Source organism: Polistes dominula, unplaced genomic scaffold (assembly GCF_049000335.1).
Source record: "Polistes dominula isolate Pdom_NZ unplaced genomic scaffold, Pdom_raw_medaka contig_18, whole genome shotgun sequence".
Lineage (NCBI taxonomy): Eukaryota > Metazoa > Arthropoda > Insecta > Hymenoptera > Vespidae > Polistes > Polistes dominula.
The window spans coordinates 1,792,783-1,816,070 of NW_028301164.1; the positions used below are offsets into that span (position 1 = coordinate 1,792,783).

Here is a 23,288-nt window from a genome sequence, read left to right on the forward strand (position 1 = left end):
ACGATATACCAGTTGGAAAATGACCGAGCTCGTTTTGCTTTTTTTTACTCCCAGTTGTGTTTTTTCGATTATGATGGGGTGGAGAGTAGGAGAGATGGGCAGAATGGGAAGTTAGATTAGGAAGTACGATGCTGTCGTTAGTAATTCATAAAAAGAACTTATCAAATATTTACGAATCAATTTATTATCTTGTATTGATAATAGAATTATATTCTTTATTTTTCTCATTCTTCTTTAACTTTTAGATTTTATCCATAATTATTATTATTATTTTTATTATTATTATCATAATCGTTTTATCACCTAATGACCACGTTTCGTTCTATTAGCATAGTTTGAGACGACAAGTCGAAAAAAAAAGAGAAAGAAAAAGAAAGAAAAAAGAAAAATAGAACAAATTCGAAACTTTTGAAAATATGTTATCGTCTTGACAGCAAGGTGGTCAGGAGGGGTTAGAGGAAAAGGGAGGGTTCCCTTACTATCTTAGTTGCGACAAAGTCCGTAAATTTTTACACGTTTTCAACTTTTTCGAAGTTCACGAAACCGGCCTGCGAAAAAGCAAAGACCAAAAAAAAATGGAAAAAAGAACCAACTTCTCGTAGAATGATTAAAGTTTTCCATGGAATAATGTAAAAAAAAATCTGCCCTGTCGCTTTATTCCATTTTTTCTTTTTACTTCTTTTTCTTACTATTATTATTATTTTATTTCGTTTTTTTTTTTTTTTTTAAATATTTATACTTATTTTTATTTTATTCTTCCAAAGCTTTTGCTAACCCATTGATTTTTTTGGTTTTCACATTTGTTTACAGTAAGTGTGTATCACTAATAAATTATCGATAAAAACAATATGATATATTTTATTCGTTGGGGAAAAATTAGTGTTTTGGAAACAATGGTTCAAGCAAATAAAAATTCATCTCGATTGAAATAACGTCAATACGATTCATTGACCATGTAAACGCATTACATGAATATATCCCTGGGTTTAAGTTAGCGTAAATCAATAAAATCGTTAATAATCCAATCCTATTCGGGAAGATAAAAATACGGAAAATAACTTTTCCAGATATAATAATTTATCTTAATAGCTGTGCAAACCTTAAATCCTTGATATTTTCTTCTTTTATGTTTTTGTGCAATTTTAATTATAAAATCGTTTTGCAAATGACAGTGAATAATTAAATCTATGTTTTCTACGAGTTCAAGAAAAAACACAAAACAAACAAAAAGAAAGTACAGTATATGAATAAAAGTACAATCGTTTGTTGAAAAAAATATCCTCGATGAAAAGTAATTAATATAAAGGAAACAATTAGCATATAACGTGGTATAAATAAAAAGAAAAATGAATGAAAAACGTTAATCGTCATAGTAACATTTGTGCCTTATTTTCCCAGAAGATTTTACAGTACGGTTAATATTAAGCTTAGTATGTTGGTACGCTTGAATAATATCAAAACGGAATTGCGAATGGCAGGAGTTCGATCAGTTGAAAAATAAAATGTACATTCGAGCGTATATTGAAAAGCACAAGATGAAAGCATTATAAAATATATCCCTTACCTTTTGACGATATTATTCGATGTAAAAGCAAAAAATGAGAAGAAATAAAATGAAAAGAGTCAAAAAAAAAAAAAAAGAAAATAATAGAATAGAAATTGAAGGAAAATGAAAACGATTAAAATACTATAATTGTAGAGCTTAATGTTATCGGGTGGTACTGGTTATGATAAAATGAACACAGATAGATAAAGACACACACACAAAAACAGCGCTTAATACAAAAGCTATTTTTATTCTTTAATCTCATATCAGTCGTGAAAAATCCTTCGCTACATCCAAAGTATGTACGACATGTGCAGAATCGAATACATTACGTTATACACGGTAATACAAATCGTATTGCTCGATCGTACGGAACATCGTATATATATATAAATATATATATGCACGTGTATGTGTATGTGTATATATGTGTATAAATCTGTCACCGCTTGTACGTACGCATGTTTGAGAAGTATGTAATTGTATATCATACTCATGTATCAGAGAGCTTGTATTTTTTATTTTTTTTTTTACTATCTTCTTCTTTCCTCTTCATTTTTCCTTTTTTTCTTTTTCTTTTTTTTTTTTGCTCGTTAATAGGTTTTTTTTTTTAATTCGTACGCTCGCAAAAGAGTTATATGAATTCAGTTGGAAATATCGACGTACTTTACATATACGTACGTGAGAATATACATTTACGGTGGTTGCGTGAGTGTGATTTAATGTTTTGTATGTATGTATTTATGTGTGTGTGTGTGTGTGTGTGTGTATGTCAATAGAGCGGATGTGTATGCGCGCGCGCGCTCACGTATAACCTGACTAATCAGAGAAAAGCACATTTTCACGGTTCGTAGGATTTGGAACGTGGATCGGTTGAAAATAAAATAAAAAAAGAAGAAATACCAAAGTGGGGATTGACCTACGAACCTTTTTTGGCTTTTTTTTTCCGTTGTCATCGTTGTTTCATGACTACGTTTTTTATTTATTTATATATATATATCTCGTTTCGAGGTAAATTTATTAAAGAATTAAACTTAATTGCACCCTTTCAACTTTTTCTTATTTTATCATCTGTTATCATTGCATTCTTTGTTATATTTTTGACGAAATTATATTAGAATATATTAATCTGTCGAATCATTTTAAGTAGAAAATCATTATGTACTAATGTAATATAAATCAAAAGAATATATCACAATGAAAGATTTATATTATTTCATTAAACATTTCGATTTGAAGTATCGTGAAAAAGAATATTCAATAATTATATTTAATACTTTAGCGTGAATTTTGTGTAATAAAAATGTATGTCAATGTTCTAACGTAATAAGAAACGAAACGAGTATTCGACATTGCGAATAATTAAAAGCAATTGCATCATAAAGTACATGTAATAGTAGATTTAACGTTTGTCGTAAATTTTGCTTGGATAAAGGCTCAATCGTATAGTTGAATTAATGATCTTAAAACGAACAAGACAAAAATATATATAAAGAGAGAAGAAAGAGGAGGATGATAAAAAAAATAAATAAATAAATAAAAAGAATATAAAAAAAGGAATAATTTGATATCAAAGAAATATAAAATGTATAAAGTATATATATGTATATATTGAGATTCGTGAAGAATTTGCAATCGTCAGAAGATGATCACGATCGATTGATAGATCATTGATTTGATCGATAGATTATACGAATGATTTCTGGTACTCTTTTATAATAAGATCTCTACCGGTTGTATCAATTTCACACTGAGGAAGAATAAAAATAAAAATATCCTACGAATACGATATATATTCGAGAATGGATGAACGATATAAATTGAATCCCCTGGCTCCTTCATCTCCTTCGTTTCTTCTCATTCGCATTGATCGTTTAACGCGTTGCGTATTCGATCTTTGTAAATCGACGAAAAGGGAGGTTGATAGATAGGTGTACTGAGATAAATGGTTCAAGAAGATAAATAGAAAATAGTAAGAGAGAAAAGAAAAAACGAATGAGATAGTAGATAATTGATCATAAATAAACTAATAGGATTTCTTGGAAATGTATAATACATCTGATTATTTTTGTACACGTTTAATACATTCACAAAGAATACGTTTACAATAAAATAACTGGTGTTATAAAAAAATATGCATAGAAAAATAATTTTTGTTTAATTAATTGTAAAATGTGTGTTAAGCTGGGTTAAGCAAAATTTTCAGTTAAATCAAAATTATGTAAAAAACAAATTCGTGTAATATCTCAGAATTTGGTATATTATAAAATAGATATTATTAACTTTTGTAATAAATTGTTTTACTTCGAAGGGGAAAAAAATATAACAAAATAAAATGAAGATAAAATATATAATTATAAAATTTTTAATAATGAACAAATGACCATTATTTAAAGAAAGTATTTTTGAAGAATAACATTGTTTTATAAAAATTTGATTAATCTACAAAAAAGAAGAAGAGAAAAATAAAGAGAGAGAGAGAGAGAAAGAAATGACAAGCTTAAAAAAAGAAAAAGAAAAAAAGTACGATCTTCTTTCTCATCAAATTTTTGGGGAACCACTACATCAGCATTTTATAAAATGACCATGAAAATGGCGGTCAGCCTGGGTACTTAGCTTTACCAACGAACAAAGTATAACCTTCCTCCACGTTGCTTATAATTAACGTCTCTACGCTTGGAAAGAAGGAAAGAAGGAATGCGAGAGAGGAGAAAGAACGAAAAAAACAAGAACGTTATCTCTCTCGCTTTCTCACACGTGGATAAGCAGACCCCAGCACCACATAGATCTGTGGAATAACCGCAAATGACCGAGTGTAATTCGCTGTACGTGAGTGGAAGTGGAAGGTATAATAGACCAAAAAAAAAAAAAAAAAAAGAAAGAAAGAAGAAAAAGATAAAGAGAAAGAGAGAGAGAGAGAGAGAGAGAGAAATGTAGGAAAGTTAAACCCTTCTTCTCTTTTACCACCAACGCCCTTATTCTTTCGTGGTAGGCACGTAAATTTTGCTAGAAGCTTCAAGAGAAAAAGAGAAAAAAAATGGGAAAGGGATGGTATTCGAGGGTGAGGATGCTCGCAGGTGCTTTCGACGCCATTGTTAAGCGAAATTTTGCTCGATATGTATACGTATATATATATATGTAAGAGAATGAAGATGAGAAAGAGACATAGGAAAAATGTTAGATAAAGAGAGATGGATGTGAAAAACAGTGAGAACGAGTGAGATGGTAAAACAGTGAGAAAGAAAAAGAGAGAATATATATATTTATTATATACATATGTGTATGTGTATGTAATATAGAAAAGGGAGGAATAAAAGAGAGATATAGAACATATAAATATATATATATATATATAGTATGTAGATATCTACATATACATATATGTATTTACCTACATGTGAGGGTTTGCTCGGTTTGCTAGGTATTAATTAAATTCTCGTGGCTTGCGCGCATATAATCGTCGCGTACTCCCTAATAATTAATACCAACCAGTCCGGGAACGATAAGTTATCGCTAACGAGAACGTCTATACGTATATCTGTATGCACGTACAGGTAGAAAAGTATTCCCAATTCGATCAGTTATAGGAAACCACGATGTTTCTCTCTCTCTCTTTCTCTTTCTCTTTCTCTTTCTCTTTCTCTTTCTCTTTCTCTTTCTCTACGACAAATCCACATTCTCGTTGATATCAATGCCGTTCCGTTCCCGATATTCGACCTCTATGGAAAATGATAAATCGATCAGGTTTACTAAAAGCCATTGTCCTTTCACTTGCAGCTTTATTTAGAAACACGATAAAACAACGTTAACGATGTTTGTTTGTAATTTATTATGTCATCATTTAAGACACGTTTCTAATGCGATTTTTGTATTATAATTTATTTTGATAAATTTTGCCTTTCTCTTATTATTATTATTATTACTCTTAATCATCTTTATAACGCGCGAAAGATATTTTAATTTTGATAATGTACGTTAACACGATTTTTGTTTTCAATTTATTATGCTTGTTATAAAAAATTTTTAATATGATTGTAAAAAATTACGAATAATTTCTTGTCTTTTATTTTTTTTATTTTTTTTTTTTATTATTTAATCTAAAAGGTATTTTTTGTTTTATGACAATTTGAATGAGTATGATGAAGTAATTTTTTTTTTTTTTTAATACGTAATAGAGATCGTACGAAATGATTTCTATTTGTTAATAAAGTAATTTACTTGGAAGCAACGAAGAAGAGAAAGAAAAAAAAATGAAGAAGAAGAAGAAGAAAAATGTAATACTCATTCGCGAATGAAAGTTAGTGCTCGTCATTCGTTACTCGTTGTTCGTAAAATGTGGCAAAAGTTTGAATATAAAATGGGAGGAATAGGTAAGTTCAGCTGATTTTGAGATAAGAAAGGACGAAAAGTGGGAAGAGGAGAAAAGTAAGAAGAATGTTGGAAAGTTTCACGAGCAGCATAGGAGTATACCTGTGCGAGATGAGAAAGAAAATGGAAAAATAGATGAATTCGACGAAGATAAAAAAAAAAAAAAAAGAAAAAAGAGAAAAAATATGAAATAAAATAAAAGAAAATAATAGAGAAGAAAAATATACAAGAGAACGATAAAAAGAAAAAATTCGATAGAGTAACGAGAAGACCGTTCGTAAAAATATAAATATATATGTATATGCACATTTATTATTTTATATTTCTTTGCATAGAAGAGAGATGAAAAATCTTCCCCCTGTGGAAAGTGACAAGTACTTTTGAAAGAGAGAAAGAGACTCGTAAATTTTTCAAACGAAACGAAACCAGACCCCGGATACGTGCGAGCAGGATAGATTTACTTTTTTTTTTTTTCCAGAGAAAACTGGGTAAAAGATTATGTACGAAAAGGAAACGAAGATACATAATGGCCGGACGAGGAAATCCATATCGTACGTGAAACGAGCAATCCTTCCTTTTAGTATTAAAAAATTGTTAGAAGGTTTTTTTTTCTATTTTTATTTCTTACTCACACACCGTATAATCGAATTTTCTCCGTTGCGTGTAACTTGTTATGGGATTTTTTTTTCTTTTTTTTTTTTTATCTTCAATGTAGGTCACGGAAACGAATTTCGTTTTTATTTTGTCCTCTCATTTTTGTCAAAGAGATACCGAATTGTAGGAGACGACGGAACAAAGCTTACATAGGATCGTTTTGAATTGTGTGTGTGTGTGTGTGTGTGTATGCATGTTTGTGTGTACTTAAAAAATGGCAGTGTTGGTAAAATTGTGTACCTCGGTGTATTTTTTTCTCTTAGTCGGTTTACGTAAATGCACAGAAAAATATATTTATAAACACGCAAGCATCTGCATATACAACAAATTACACAGTGTGTGTGTGTGTGTGTGTGTGTGTGTGTGTGTGTGTGCGTGTGTGTGTGTGTATGTTTACATATTCGTCACGTTACGAGAAGAAGAAGAAGAAGAAGAAGAAGAAGAAGAAAAGAGTATACAGGTTAATGACTTTTGGAATTTGCAACGAGAGAATTTTGTTAAAGAAAAAAATGAAAATAACGATGATTTATGCAAATAAATGTAGTGGTGGGAGAGTGGGTTAGTACGAGAAGAGAAAGAGAAGATTAACGATACAAAAAAAAAAATAAAAAAAAACAATTAATGAATGTTTATTAAGAGAATAGAAGGAATAAAAGGAACACAGGAGACTAACAAAATATCGCGTGCACGAAATCAACCATAATTTGGCTTCTTTACCACGTCAAATTAATTTTACGAGTGAATCAACGTTGTCGACTGATGATGACATTGCTCACACCTGATTTTTCTATGCTTTTACTTTTTTTTCTTTATTTTATTTTGCTAACAAATTTTGTCCCCGCTAATTTGCTTTCTCTCTCGAAATGGACGACAGTCCCGAGACGAGATTTCGTTAACGAACTGTTTTTATTTTTTTATTTTTTCTACCTTTCATATCTTTTTTCCTCATTTCTGCAGATATTTATTTGCAGTGGATCAGTCAGGTAAACAAACGCAAGGTAAAGTACGCTTCTGCACGCGCGCAATTTTGGGAGTGTTTGTGGTGATTGCAAAAAGAAAGGAAAGGAAAAATTAATTAAAAATACAAAGAAATGAAAATATGTACGAATGTAATAATTAATTAAATTAAATAAATAAATAAGTAAATATAATATTGATCGAAATCGTGAGATAATATTCGTACAATTTTATTTCGAACATCATCGATACTCGAATCAATAGAAAAAAGAATAAAAAAAAGAATAAAGAGAGAAATAAAGAGAGAGTTAGAGAGAGAGTTAGAGAGAGAGAGAGAGAGAGAAGAAAATAAAAATGTTATTTAAGTATCCATAAAAATCCATGTTTTCTATTCTTTCTTTCTTCCTTTTTTTTTCTTTCTGTTTTTCGTGATTTACGTTTTACACGTTTGTTCTCTTTCATTTTATATCAGAGCTTTACAAACACTTATAACGTCGTAATATACATACACATTCGCAATGGAACTTCAAGTTCGCAAAACACATACAGTATACACATATACACATACATACAAATAATTTTCCATCTCTTATTACCCTGTAGAACACACGCTAGAACACACGCTCGCTTCGATTTTCTACCGAGTTTAATCTACTCGCGCGAATTTTCACGTATTTATGTGTTTCTCTATCATACGACACGTCATACGTGAATTTATAATACGTAAATTTATATTATACATATATATGTATACATATATATTTATTTCTCTCTCTCTTTCTCTCGTTATTTCTTTCTTTCTTTATTTCTTTCAAACACACATATGCATACATACATTTTTAATTCTTTTACACCTCTTCCTCTTTCTTCTTTATCTTCTCATTTTCGTCATAATCCTCAGTATTCTATATTCTCTATCTCTTTACTCAAATTTTTCTCTTTTCTAACTTCGTTTCGAGCGCGTGCACGCGTATAACGTTCTGTCTATTTACTTAGAAACTTAGGAAACTCGAGAAGGAACGGTCGTGAGAACGTAGATCGATCTTTCTTATAATGCGTAAACCAAACTCGACTATTCCCACCTTCCTTCCTTCCTTCCTTCCTTCCTTCCATCCATCCTTCCTTCCTTACTTTCTTCCTCTTACTTTATTCCTTCGTACACACGATATATTCCAAGAGAGAAAATGTTATATGTACTTTATGTATATAGCAAGGAAGAAAACCTGATGATGTCTAACAATAAGACAAACTTCGTTCGCTATCTTTTTGCCGAATTTATAATGAATCCTGAAACTTTACTAATGAGTCAAACCAAGTAGAAAATTATACGTCGTTCGTGTTTGATGATCAATCAATCCGTTCGTATCCCACTTTTTCTTAAAGTTCTTTTATTTATACTCTTTACAAATATTACCATATTCGTATAATTATTTATGTGTTTTTTCTATTTCTTTTTTCTTTCTTTCTTTTAATATATAAAAGTAACGTTATTAAAATTAATAAATTTATTCTTATTGTTCAATGTCCAATTATAAATTTTCAAACAAAGCTTTTTGTTAAACGTTCACAACGTTGTTTTGTTCCTCTTCCATTTCTATTTTTGTTCCTCTTCATCTTTATTAAAAAAAAAAAAAAAAAACTGATTGGACAAAGACTGAAAATTAATTGAAAACAATCTCAATCGAACGACATTTAATCGTGTTGATTTGTATATACGCGCGCGCGCCTGTGTTTGTGTGTGAATGAGGCTGTGAGGTGCATACCAGTTTGAAGAATAGGATGGGGGAATCTTAGTTTTTTTTTTTCCTTTTCGCTTTTTCCATTTTTTTTTGTTCTTAAATATTGACAGACGAAAAGTAATAGCAACATCGTTTCTCGGTGATGGTGTTTTCTTTCTCATTTTTAAGTTGAATTCCTTGTTTTTTTTTTTTTTTTTTTTTTTTTTTTTCTTATACTTGTTCCTCTTCCATTCTAATCTCGAACACGTTTCAATTTTTTTTCCTCGTAACGAGAATAATTCCTTAAACGATTACACATTAAATTTCATTTTTTATTTTTTTATTATTATTATTATTATTTTCTGTATAATTTTTTTTTATCCTCTAATGTACGTTACGTTAAATTTTATTTGCGTGGACATTCGAGATAGACGATGATTATTTAATTGAAATAAAAAAAAAGGGGAAAAATTTTACACGATACTATTTGTTTATGTAAAATACTACAAGTATTAAAACAATGATTATAATAAATCTTATCTCGAATGTCCTTCGCATCGATCGTGTGAGAATCCAACGTGTTTTTTTTTATTTATTTATTATTATTATTAATAATATTATAATTATTGTTATTATTATTATTCTTATTAATATTAATATTATTAATATTATTATTATTATTATTATTAAGGTTATTTATACAAATCGTTTTCTTTTCTTTTTTTTTTTTTCTTTTCGTTCAAGACGTTCATCAAAGAAAAAATCGTACGATTGGCTACGATAATTCCTTGTTTTCTTCTTTTTTTTTTTGTCAATTCATTTTTTTTTTTAAAATAACTACTTTCACCGTTCAAAAGTTTCATCGCTTTTATCATTTATTTTATATAATTTTTATTATTATTATCATTATTATAATAATTATTATTACTATTATTAATGTATTTCATATATATATTTATAATGTGTATAATACACGTACATGTTTTATATGTATACTCGACAGTCTCTGTACATTAAATATTTTAAAGTTAGAACCCACCATTAAATATCTATCGTCCAGTTTGAATTCAATTTTTTTTTCTTTTTTTTTTACCATCATTTCACGCGGCTGTCATGAACACCGAGTTATTAACATTATTATCACTACAGCAGAATAACTACACATTCGTATAATTCCTCCTCCACCACCCAGCCTCTTCCTGTTTTTCATTCTTTTTTACCTTCATCACTTTTTCTTTTTCTTTTTTTTTTCCTTTGGTTTTTTTTTCTCAGAAAAACGTCTCGAAGTTTCAATAAAAAACCGTACTTATATGGTTTCTTTTTTTCTTTCTTTTTGGTAACATTTACGTCTATAAAAGGTGAAATTATTGATGGGTGGGGTGAATCGAGGGTGAACAAGGGGGTAGTGAATAGTTCTGCGATCGAACGAGTTCACGCACATACGTACATAATTATAATATAATACATACATAAAATATCGTGTACACCATTCTTTATTTAGGTCGTTCATCGGTATTTTTCTCTTATCAATTAATTTACCTCTTCTCTCCTTATCTATCACTTCTCTTGTTTTGTTTAATTCAAATCATTTTTGAAAATAATTATACATATTTTTTTGTATGTCATATTCGTATAATTTTTTAGATTTTTTCCTGTTCATCATACGTCACACTGGATTACTTTTTAAAATGTACATAATCTATGGTTTCTTCGTTCATACATATTAACAAAAATGATTAACTTCGTATAAAAAAGTTTTGTTTAAATATAAATATCAAAATCATTGTGAATTATTTTAATACATAAAATAAAAATTTAATAATATATACAATTAGGATTAAATTAACTTATAATAATTTTTGTGGATCAGTTATAATAATAATAATTATTATTATAATAATCTATATGATTTGAATAATCTTTTTAATATTTAATTATTAATTCGAGTCAAACTATTTAATGAAAATGATTTGTTTAATTATGAAATAAGTATAATAATATTTCACAATAATACTAACTATCAATTTTGACATGTCAATGGATAATTATTACAAATATGTCATTTCCCAATATCGGATCGTATAAATGAATCAAAACGTCGATTTTTATTATTATTATTGTTTGAATCGAATGATTCTACAACGAACGTCAAGAAAGACGTGTGTCTACGACAAGGAATTATGATCTCAGGTAGAGAGAGAGAGAGATACCTTGTCTTAATCGTCATCGTAATCATAGTCATAGTCATAGTCATAGTCATAGTCGTATTCGTAGTCCGAGAATTTCAGATATTCACTCTCCTAGCTGATTAATTTCGTAGGACCCGGTACCGACAGTGGGATTCCTCCTTTGTTCAAGGTTCCTCTATGCTTCCTCCGATTCTACGTCGTCTTAACGCCCATTTCGAAGGGTTGAGAACGAATATGTCAACGAGAACGTCGTCGATCCATTTCTAAGGATATAGAAAGACGATAGATGATTGGTTGATTGATCAGATTGAGAGAAAGATTAGAAAAAAAGAAGAAATACGAAATTGTGCCCACTAATTGACTTTAAAGGTATATATATATATATAATAAAATGTTTTTAAATTGAACACCTGGATATTAATAATTTACTTATTCCTAAATTCAAATAATCTAAACCAATGGAAATACTTTTATAATGAACTATTTTGAATTACGTGTTTAATTAATAATCAATTTGTTCCCACATTAAAATGTTTTTCAATTGAACACCTCGATATATCAACAATTTTCTTGTTATATTTTATATTTTTCGATCAGTGCGTTTAAATAATCTAAATCTATATAAACTTTTTCTATTACCTATATAACAACCTTTCTGTTTCAATACTTGTATTCACTTTTTGGTATATAAAAAAAGAAAGAACGTTGAAAGCACAGAGTAAAATGAAAGATTTGGTCATTTTTAAATTTAAAATTAAAGAAGTAGAAGAAGAAGAAATCGATTCCCACCATCTTTACCGTCATTAGTTAATATCATTCGATCACGATTGTATGATTGATTATTTTTAAACGTCCATAGCATCGCCAACGTAACCCTCGTCCGGACTTTCCGGATGATGAGGTGGTTGAAGTTCGTCAGCCCTTGCAGCAGCAGCTGCAGCTGCTTCACGTGCAGTCTTTCCGAGCAAAGATCTCGGCGATAGTGGTGTGGTTTCTCCTCTGTAAGCAGCAGGTGGTGACGGTATGAACGGAACCTCGGGAAAAACTGAGGCAGGTGATATGACCGGTGATACGACGGGTTGTTGAAGTTGTTGTTGGATAGGTTGTTCGACCGGTTGATGAGCTGGATAGGGATAACCCTCGGCGGTGTATCTGGCATCGGTTCTTGGTAAAACTGGATCATAACCTGCCGTAGATCTTGCTAAGAATTCAGCTTCTCTGGAATATCTGGCAGGTGGTGCTACGGCTGAACCCTCGACCATTCTTGTCCTTAAACGTGGTAGGGTACTTGCTGTATTGTATGAAATCTTTGGTAATCCAAAGTTCATTGGATATCCATCCTGGTCCAAGTAACTCAATTGTGGTATATTAGATGGACGTAAGTCGGGTGGTTGGATCGGGTAACCAGAGTCGTATTCGAGTACGTGCCTCTCGTTTGTCTGATGACGATATAACTGACCATAGGTCACGTCCGTAGTTTCAGGAACTTCGTTTATCAAGTCCGGTTCCGTTAGATATTTCGATACCGGACTACCGTAAGATTCTTCCAAATTATTACCACGTTGTTCTCGTCTTTCCAATGTTGCCGCTCTGTTTATTTCACGTTCCGTGTAAGAAACGATCTGTTGATGTTCGAAACCAACCAAACTGCCGTTTCCTTTTCTACAATTTGGTAAACTCGTTGTTGTATCTTTCGTTATAGGCATGACAGATTTGTTTTGAGAGACCAAAGCTTTGGAATTCCTCTTCCGATCGCGTCGACGTTTCCGTATGCAAAACACAATGCTAAAGACCAGGCAACCGAGAACGAAGAGAGTTCCTACGAGTGCACCGGCAGCTATCACTGCTACGTAACCGGAACCTGGATCGTCCGAGGGTGGTTCCGCGGTTACCTTTTCACGGAACAGAACCTTCAGTGTGACGTTTGACCCAGTGGTACCAGCGGTGTTTTCAGCGATGCAAGTGTAAATGCCATCGTCGTTAGCCTCCACCGAGTACACGTATAATGTACTTGACATATTGGTCGAACCACGTTGTCTATAGATGTATCTGTAACAGATCAGAAAAAAAGAACGGACTCGATTTTGAACCTTCCGTGATCCATCAACCGCAAAAATGCAAAAACAAAAAACAAATATTTCTTACCTTGGATAAGTCAAAAAGTTCGTGGTAGACGAATCATTTTCATTCTGAAGCTCGCACGGTTCCCCGTTGAACCACCACGTGATTGTAGCAGCCGGTACGGCATGAACGTAGCATTGAAATGTGACGTTACTACCCTCGTAAACATCAACGCGTTCTTGCAACTCGATTCGCGGTAAACAAGCAAGTTCGTTGTCCTTAATCGTTTTAATTTGTCTATCTTTTAATCTTGCTGGCATATCGCAAATCGGTTCTGACTCTTGCGGTGCAGCTGGTGCTGATTCCTTGAGCCAAGCTTGAAGAATTCTCAAACCGCAATCGCACAACCAAGGATTATTATGTAAAGTCAATCCTCTGAGGCTACCACCGAGGGGTAAAGTATGATTTGGCATATACGTCAATCGATTACCATCTAGACGTAACCATTCGAGAGAAACCAAACCATCGAATGCACCTTCCTCGATGATCTCCAGTCTGCATTGGCTCAACTCGAGATTCGTCAGATGCATCAGATGAAAAAAGGCTCGTTTTTTGATCACTTCTATAGGATTACCGTTCAATGTCAGTCTCATGAGATTTGGGCATGAGGAAAAGCTTTCGGTTGGTATCTCGGCAATCAGATTTTCCGTCAGATCCAACTCAACCAGCCCTACCAAACCCATAAATGCTCTAACGGCTATACCACTGATCTGAGATCTACCAAGATAAAGTCGCTGAAGATTGATCAGTCCCAGAGCATAAAAGCATTCCGGTGGCAAACTGATAAGGTAATTTTCCGACAGATCCAACACCTGAGTTTCCTCTCTTGCACCCTGTGGTAGTCCCTTCAGATCCCGGTTAGCACACTCCACCCACTCCTTCCCACCCTTCCACTTACATATACACATACTTGGGCAACCCTCGACGATACAAGTCCATGCTAGCATCATCGTGCCCAGGAGAGCTCCCCTCCACCTCCAAGCTCTTACGCTTGAGCACATGATGATGCTTCATCGACCGTTCACCAATATATATTTCGCATTTTTTTTTATCCTTTTCATAAAACACCCCCTAATTGTTTTATCTTTTATCTTTCACTGTATTTTTCCACTTTTATGTTAGATGCGTTTCTTTGATTTCACGTCAAATGTTATTATTCTTCTTCACCTATTTTTCTTCTTGCAATATTTCTTTCTATTTTTGCACCATGTTTGAGGGAAATTCACAAACAATCATCATCATCCTTTTCTTCATTTTCTTTTTCTTCTTTTTATCTATCTGAAACAAAGAATAAAATGGAACGTTAATATGAATGATATTTATCAAAAGGAAAAATACCCGAAAACTACATTATCTAACTTAAGTAAAGTAGATACTATAAAGAACGTATAAGAACCTTTCTCAGGTTTCTACTAATCGCTAAAGGTTTATCCATGATGCTTCATATATCATTCGGAAAAGCCCTTATTCTCTTTCTTTCCCTTTCTAAGGATACATTTTTTTCTTAACATTTTTTTTTCTTATCTCTTCTTCTTCTTCTTCTTACTCTCTCATTCTTTCTCTCTCTCTCTCTCTCTTTCTTTCTGTCCTTTCTAGAAAGGTGGATCGATTAAGGGATTTTTTCGAAGGCTAAGGAAGAAAGAAAACGCTTTCGTTAAAAAAAGAGTCGTCGTAATCGCACTTTTCGCTAAAAAGAGAAAGAAAGAGAGTGAGAGACCCGAAAAGCTGCGTTATACTTATGGGTGCTACGTAAAAGCACCCATACACACACATAAAAAGAGAGACAGGGCTTACTTAGAAATCTTTTCGTCTTACTACTATACCATAAAGGTGAAAAGAAAGTATTCTGAAGACCCTTAGGCAAAAAGGTGGTTTCTATGTGAAAAAAGGATAGATGGATACAAAGATAGTGAACGAAGAGTGAAGAAACAGAAAAATAGAAAGAAGAAGAAGAAGAAGAAACCTGTGTGAAAGACTGAAATTCTGAAGAACTAAAAAAAGATAATAAATTCCATAGAGACATGAGGGGGGTTAAAGAAGTTGAAATTGGGTGTTGGTGACGGTGGAAGGGGTGAAAGGGTGTATATGTCTACCATATATGTATATATATATATATATATATATATATATATATATATATATATATATCTAGCAATGTATATAAGCAAAAGTTACAGGAGAAACACTCTCGAAACCGTTCTATACCTAACCACCTTCTGTCCCTTTCCCTTTCCCTTACCCTTCCCTTCCCTTCCCTTTCCATAATATCAGGATATCGGAATATCGAACGCATGCGGTTCGGCATGCAAACTCCTACGGTTTTTCGTGGCTTTATTCGCACGCCTCTCGAATGAGCTTTCTCTCTCTCTCTCTCTCTCTCTCTCTCTCTCTCTCTCTCTCTCTTTCCCATTTTCAAGGAATGCAAAGAGGGAGCCCTTCGAGGATATTGCTAGCACCCCGAACATTTCAAATCCAATACTCCCTTTCCTTTTTTCCTTTTCCTATCTTTTTCTTTCTCTCTTTTTTTCCCAGCAACAACCCTCATCCCCTTATCAACAAACCTTCTCTCTTCAATCTCTTTCTTTCTCTGTCTCCTTTTTTTTCTTTCTATCAGTTCTTTTTTTTTTTTTTTTTTACTTCTTTTTCTCTATTTTGCTTGGACCGAAACTTTTTCTTTTTTACTACGTCCTACGATTTTAATTGAAAAACTCCGAAGAGAAGTGGACGAAGAAGGGCCTTGTTTTTTTCTTTTAAATCTTTTCCCGTACCGGGGGTGGAAAACGGGAACAACAGAAGAACGTCTTCTTATTCGTCTACTTATACTACTTCTCATTTTTTCTTATTCAAAAAATTTCTTCTATCTATTTTCCTTTTATCACGATCATTTCTTCTTTCCTTTAACTTTTTGATTTATATATATATCATATTTTTTTTTCGTACAACTTTTGGCATATTTTAATTTGATTTTTTTCTCTATCTTGACAAAGAACCGTTGTAATTATTTTTTTATCTCGTATACAAAAGCAAAAATCTGATTTTCCATTTCAAGAATCTATAACCCCTCGTCCCACCACTTTTATTTCTCAACCTCCTTTTATGTTGTTGTATTTTTCCCTCTTCTTTTTTCTCCTTGTCATTAATGTTGAATCCGAAACGTAATGCGACGTTAATTTCATAGTCGCGTTACGCATTTCCCATGCGATAAATTAAATAGACCGTCAATTAAAGTTGCTGCTCACTCGATATCAAAAACCGTTCATTATCGCATCGTAATTTTCATTTTATTAGAGAGCTCGATCATCGTCGGGCGTTTTATGCGTCCGACCTAAATTAATTGCCCTTCATCGGGGATGGTGCTGGGGGAGGGTGGTAGTTGAGGGAGAGGAGGCCCAGTCTATCCATCCATCGTTCATTTATTCTTTCATTTATTCGTGCATTGGTTCGTTTTTCATTTTTGTTTTGTTCTCTCTCTCTCTCTCTCTCTCTCCGTATTTATCTTTTTTTTTTATTCTCTTCTCGTTTTTTATTGTTTCTTCTTAATTTTTCTTTTCTTATTCTTTATTATTTCATGAATATGCACCAACATCGAAAAGAGAAAGGCTCAAGTGAGAATTTAATTACCAATTTAAACTTTAAAACTAAAGATTTTCATTTTTTGACTGTTTTTTTTTTTTTTTATGAGTGGGAACAACGTTGACACTTAGGAAAATGTGTTTTTGAATTGCAATTTAAAGAAATAAAAAAAAGGAAGAAATAAAAGCCTATTTTATAAAAAAGAAATGTTGATTGATTAATCGTTCTCGAATGATTATATTTTTTTTTTATTATTATTATAAAAATATTATTCGTATTCGATAATTACCGAAATACTTTATTTGAGGTTAATTTATATATAATTCTAAAATAAAAAAAGTGTAATATAATTTGAAATCTTTTAATATTTTTATAAAAAGCAAACATTTTTTATTGTATCAATCATCATTATTAATACATTTAATTCCAATTCCAAATATTAAAGATAAAGAATAAAAAATTAAATATTTAAGTATAAATATACTAGCATAATATATTATTCAAATTAAACTATATTATACACAAAGTTATAAATAATTTTGTAATTATAATATATACTATAAATTATAATATTATTGTATATAATAATTAAATAATAAATTATAATATTATATTATATAATATTAATTATAAAATTAATTATAATAATTATATATAATATTAGAAGTTTCAACAAACTTTGAATGAAAATATATAAGGAAATATATTTCCTTTATTTAAAATATTTCTATTGTTTAATAAAAAGATAAAAAGAAAAAGGTTTTAATAATGTACCTTTTGTATTCTTATTTTTGGTTAACTATGTTTTCCTTTACGATACACGATACAGTGTTTAAAAGTAAAGTACTTGATATAAAAAGAACTAACATATAGTAAGTAAAGCTTTGTTTCTTCTCTCTCATCCTTTCTCATTCTCTTATTCTTTCTTTCTTTTCTACTATTTTATTGATTTGTCCTAACGATCGTAGGAAATCGAACTTCACAACGTTCTCTACCCTCATTCTCGTATTTCCAACTTTTCTTTTGACTCTTATTTGTTCTCCTTATCCTACGGATTTCTACTTACGTCTGTCTACATCTACCTTTTACTACTTCCACTTTTCCATCACAATCTACTCCATCCTCGTTTCTCTTGATCGTTTAACCTTCTACCTTTTTTTCTTTCTATCTTACAATTAATTAAACCAATGCGTATTATTTAAAGCAAAGAAAAGGAAAAATAACAACCAGTACATTTTCTCTTTCTCTCTTTTTCTCTCTCTAATTACATTTTTTTTTACCTTTATAGGGCAAACTGGAATTTAATCATTATCGTGATTTCAACCACCTTCTTTCTGACAAAAAGATAAAAACAAAAAGAAGTATGAAAAAACAAACGTAGAAAACAATATTATATAAATTACAAGTAAGAGAAAGAGATAGAAATAGAATAGGGGTAGATGTGGGTGGAGAATTGAGAAGAGAAGGGGGTAGGTTTTAAAAGGGGATGTTTCTAGCGAACTATGCAACGTCATTTAGCGAGTAACAACGCAACTCCTTTCATCGGTTATTATCATCATCGTACCCTTCGTTACTCGTTAGTTTTAATCGTCTTTAGTAGAATTTGAGTATCGTAACGATTCTCCAACACTCTTGGTATTTTCCCTTTATTCTTAAACGCTAACGACAGAAAAAAAAGAGAGAATGAGAGAGAGAGAGACAGACAGAGAGAGAGAGAAAGAGAGAAAGATCTCGCGACGATAACAAAATTGGGAGACGAAACAAAACAAAACAAAACAAAACAAAACAAAAGAAAACAAAACAAAACAAAAATAAAAAAATAGAAAAAATAACTGAAACAGCAACCAGAGAGAAAGATAGAAAAGGGGGTGAGTGGTGAGGAATGAGGGATGCTGGCGGCTCGGGATGAGGTTTGGGGGTTGGGGAGATATCTCCCAAATGAATTGTCTGCTGCATAAAAAAATATAACAAACGCAACGAACTAGTAATCGACTCGGTTGTCTGATATCCCTAAACGAGTTATCGATTTTTTAACGAGTCGGAAGCGACATCGTTTAAAACGCTAAGACCCACCCCTTCATCTATTTCCTCCTCCTTCTCCTTCCCCACCTCCCTCCTTGCTCACTCTATTTTCATCTCTTTCCTTGTTTTTTATTTTTTCTATTTCTTCTTTTTTTTCTTTCTCTTCATCCCCTTTTTTATTCCCCGTGTATTTTCTTTTTATCAACGTTTTCAAAATCGAATTTCTTTTTTTTTATTCCTTTCTTCGCTTTGTTGTTCATTTTTTTTTTTTTTTTTTTTTTTTAATTTTCTTTTTCTTCCTCTTTGTTCCAGTTTTTCTCTTAGCATAGAAGAATCCGCTTCGTCGGAGCGTAAAATTACCGAATTTTTCTGTATCGACTGGTCCAAAGTATTCATCCTTCCCTCCCCTCTCATCCCTCCCCCGCCACTCCTAACCTTTGAACCATCCCTCTGTGCTATTTTTTCTTTTATTTTTCTTTTTTTTCTGCAATCTTGCCAATTCATTCGTTCATCGATGTCAACCTTTTTTCCCTTTTTTATTTTTTTATTTTTTTTTTTTTTTTGATAAATCCCATACGCGTACAAGTTCGAAAGGGAAGGTAATAAAACGGCAAGGTACGAAACGACGTATTATACGTCATAAAAAATTCGTTAGGTTGTCACGCATATCCCTCAATTGTTTTTTCTCTTTTTATTTTTATTAAAAATAAAAAAATAAAACAATCTTTTTTATCACCTAAAATTGATTTGTTTTATCTATTTTCATTTTTTTTTTATTGCTTCGTTTATAATCAAAATGATTCGTATGGAAGTTAATCGTTCAGATTTTCTTATAAATAATATAATGTCATTGGCCTCTATAGCCTTGAGGTCATTAAACGAAGCTAATTACAACCTAGCACGTTGCAACTAGTGCTTATAATCGATCGATGTTGTCAAGTAAGTGAAGATAAAAAGAGAGTGAGTGAGAGAGAGAGAGAGAGAGAGAGAGAGTGTGGTTGTTAATACGTTAATTACTGTCGATGCTTTTATCGTTAGAACACGATACAGTGCTTTGTTAAAGTATTTCAAGCCTTTCTAAAAGTGTTTTAGCTTTAAAAATATATCCTAAGGTAGACGAGACATATTATGTTCTTTTTTTAATTTGCCATTTACGAGATTAACTAATAGATCTAATTAAATTGTTAATGTAAATGAAACAACATACACTTATATATATATATATATATATATATATATGCATATTCAAACATGTAAGAAAGATAAAACGTTTTAATTTATACTATTCAAGATATTTAAAGAGATATTTAAATAGAATATCTGATAAAATGTTTGGGATAGTAAGGATAGTTTAAAAACGATTAAAATATGCTAATTTTTCGAGTAAATGTTACTCTCTTCATTCGTTTGAGTGTTAGTTACTAAATACTTAGAAAACGTGTATAGGTAATTCCTGTTTTGTACTATCTTCTTCTTGTAAGTATCTTAAAAGCAGTCAGTGTTAGAACAGTTACCTTAGTGTAGTTTCATAACGTTTACTATTAATTAGAATCAGCTATTTCCATTGAGAAAATATTCACCAATTTCTCTCCATTCGTCTTCCCGCATTAAAGATTTTGCATAGTTAAGGTATAATTCCATTTTGATGGCTAAAAAAAAACAATTGGTTTATATATATGGGAAGAATTTTCTTTTATTGAATCAATTGGAATAATCAACACTTTCAAAGTTTGGTTTAGTTGATCGTAATTGTATTAATTTTTTTTTTTAGTAAATTCATTTGATAACTATTCATTCATTCATTAAGAATTATTTAATTATATTTTTTAAATTTTATTTTATAAAAAGATATAATATAAAATAAATATAAAACAAATTACACATGAATAAATTGTTTAATAAAATTCTTCCAAAAAATTAATTTCTTTTTTAATCATCAAAATGTTAATTATATTTTAAAATTAAACCTTAAGTCTCAAAATAATTTTTAAAATAATACTCGATATACATAATATTTATAACATTGTCCCTTTGTTTCTTACATATCCTTTAAATTCAACATTTAACATACTCCTGTGTATGAACAGGGGAAAAGAAAAACAAAAAAGGAAAAAGAAATTAATAGAGCAAAAGCTTAAAATATGCAAAGCTTCCTTTAAATTGGACATGTAATAAAAGATCCTTTAGTAAAGCGAAGATATTATAGTAGCAAGAGGACACGTAAACAGGATTAACGCGTTGCCTTGTTCAAGCAATCTTTACATTGGAAAAAGCCATGGACTAATGTGTACCCTTCCAACATTTCGTTATTTTCAAGCTCTTATTTACCATACTCGAATGCCTTTTTTTTTTTATTCCACACAGCGCAAACCCTGGATATGATAACAGAAAGTATTTTATTCCATCTTTTTTGCTTGCACACTTACATATATATCTCACGAAGATTTTTATAGGATTATACTTGCTAATTCTATTTTTCTTTTATTTTTTCTTTTTCTTTTTATCACTATTGGAAAAAGTTGAATAATTTTCTAGAAATAGTGAGAGTAGTAGTGGTAGTAGTGGTTTTATTAATATACATGATTTTTATTTATCCAACACTTTTTACGCGAACATTTTTCTATTCGATTTATGTCAATTTATTTTGTATTTACCGAATAAAAAAGAACCAACCCTTCGTTCTCTATAATTACCTTATAAAATTATAAAATTATAAAATTACCTTATAAAATTACCTCATTGTTAATTTCATTAAAACGTGCATAACGATGAAAAGTAAACCATAACTATTGTAACTTTAACAAGATCGTTTGAACGTTGTCTTGTTGAACGTCCAGAATTTCGATTGGTGAATACATTTTCACCGTTCAGTAATTAATTTAAACGCGTTACCAACCAACCATTTACCACTCAAGCTTGACTTCTGTATCTCGAACATTGACGTATTGTGAAAAGCAAATTCCAACAAAATAATGAAAATATCCGTTTAACTTCGATAAGGTTTTTAACAATGAAAAATTTATACAAATCTTTATTTTTTTTTTTTTAAATTAAAATATTCAATTTATAGTTGATCATTTTATTTTATTTTCTTTCTTTTCGTAAAAATCTCTTTTATTTATTTGAATTATTAACTACATATAAATCAAATTGATTGATTAAACTTGCAAACATTTTCTTTAATGTTATTATCGTACCACACGATCAATATCTAATTTTTTATATTCTAAATTTATTATATATTTTAAAATATACATTTTTCTATTTTTATAAACGTTAAATATATACAGCAATATCCTATAAAAGTTAATATACTGTGTAATGAAGAAAAAAGACTCAATATTTTAGTCAAATGACTGACCTCGTATATCATAATATATACTCAAAGATAAGAAAAAAGAAAAGATAAAGAAATCTCTAATGTAATTCTAGAATATCGATGAAAGATAACCGAATCGAATGACTGGAGTGTCAGCCATAAAGTAAGAAGACAGGGGTGATATTTTAACATAACTCGCTCCGCCGAAGCATAAAATTACCGAATGTTAAGATGGATTCAGAAAATGATGGGATCGTGAGGCTGGGTGAGGTGAGCTGAGCTGAACTGAGCTGAGCTGAACTGAGCTGAGGTGTGAGAATTGTAGGAGGTTACAGAGTGTGTGTTGAGTGATGAAAGAGAGAGAAAGAGAGGGAATGAGAGAGGGAGAGACCTGGTCCTTCTCAGAGGTCCAGAAAAGGATCTGGAGAGGTCGAAAGTGCTACGATGAAGCATTGCCCTATTACGAAAGCTGTTGGACCCTTATGGCGAGCTGAATCACCAAGTAATAGTAATAGTAATAGTAGTAGTAGTATTAGTAATAGTAGGTGTGATACTAGTGTGTTGATGCTATTGGTGTTGAGACTTTCGTCTAGCTAGAGGCAGCCAGGCACCAACAGTTCTCTCGTTTTAGTCTGAACGTCTCTTCACCTTGATGGTCCTGGCATTAAGCCTTGTATATTATCGCTTACGAGACTTGCCACTGCTAAGATTCGCGTGAAATTTCTCTTCTCGGCCATTTACCATCACCACCACCCCCTTTTACCCCATTTTCAAAACCTATTTCTCTCTCTTACTCTTTCTCATTCTCTCTTTCATTCTAT

The 23,288-nt window shown here is 31.2% G+C and overlaps 1 protein-coding gene across 8 annotated transcripts in view; it reads right to left on the reverse strand.

The window, feature by feature from the left end:
* Window positions 1–1,776: 1,776 nt before the first annotated feature.
* LOC107068621 (uncharacterized) overlaps window positions 1,777–23,288 on the reverse strand; it is a 206,118-nt gene continuing 184,606 nt past the window's right edge. For 5 of the 8 annotated variants that reach the window (XM_089178982.1, XM_015325249.2, XM_015325251.2 and 2 more), the window contains 2 exons: window positions 13,578–14,831; window positions 1,777–13,481 (listed from right to left, as the gene is read on the reverse strand). In XM_089178982.1, coding sequence (XP_089035108.1) covers window positions 12,278–13,481; window positions 13,578–14,554 — 2,181 coding nt within the window. In that variant the 5' untranslated portion in view covers window positions 14,555–14,831 and the 3' untranslated portion in view covers window positions 1,777–12,277. The remainder of the gene's footprint in view (window positions 13,482–13,577; window positions 14,832–23,288) is intronic. The other 3 variants (XR_016178742.1, XM_089178980.1, XM_089178981.1) reach the window with 3 other exon arrangements.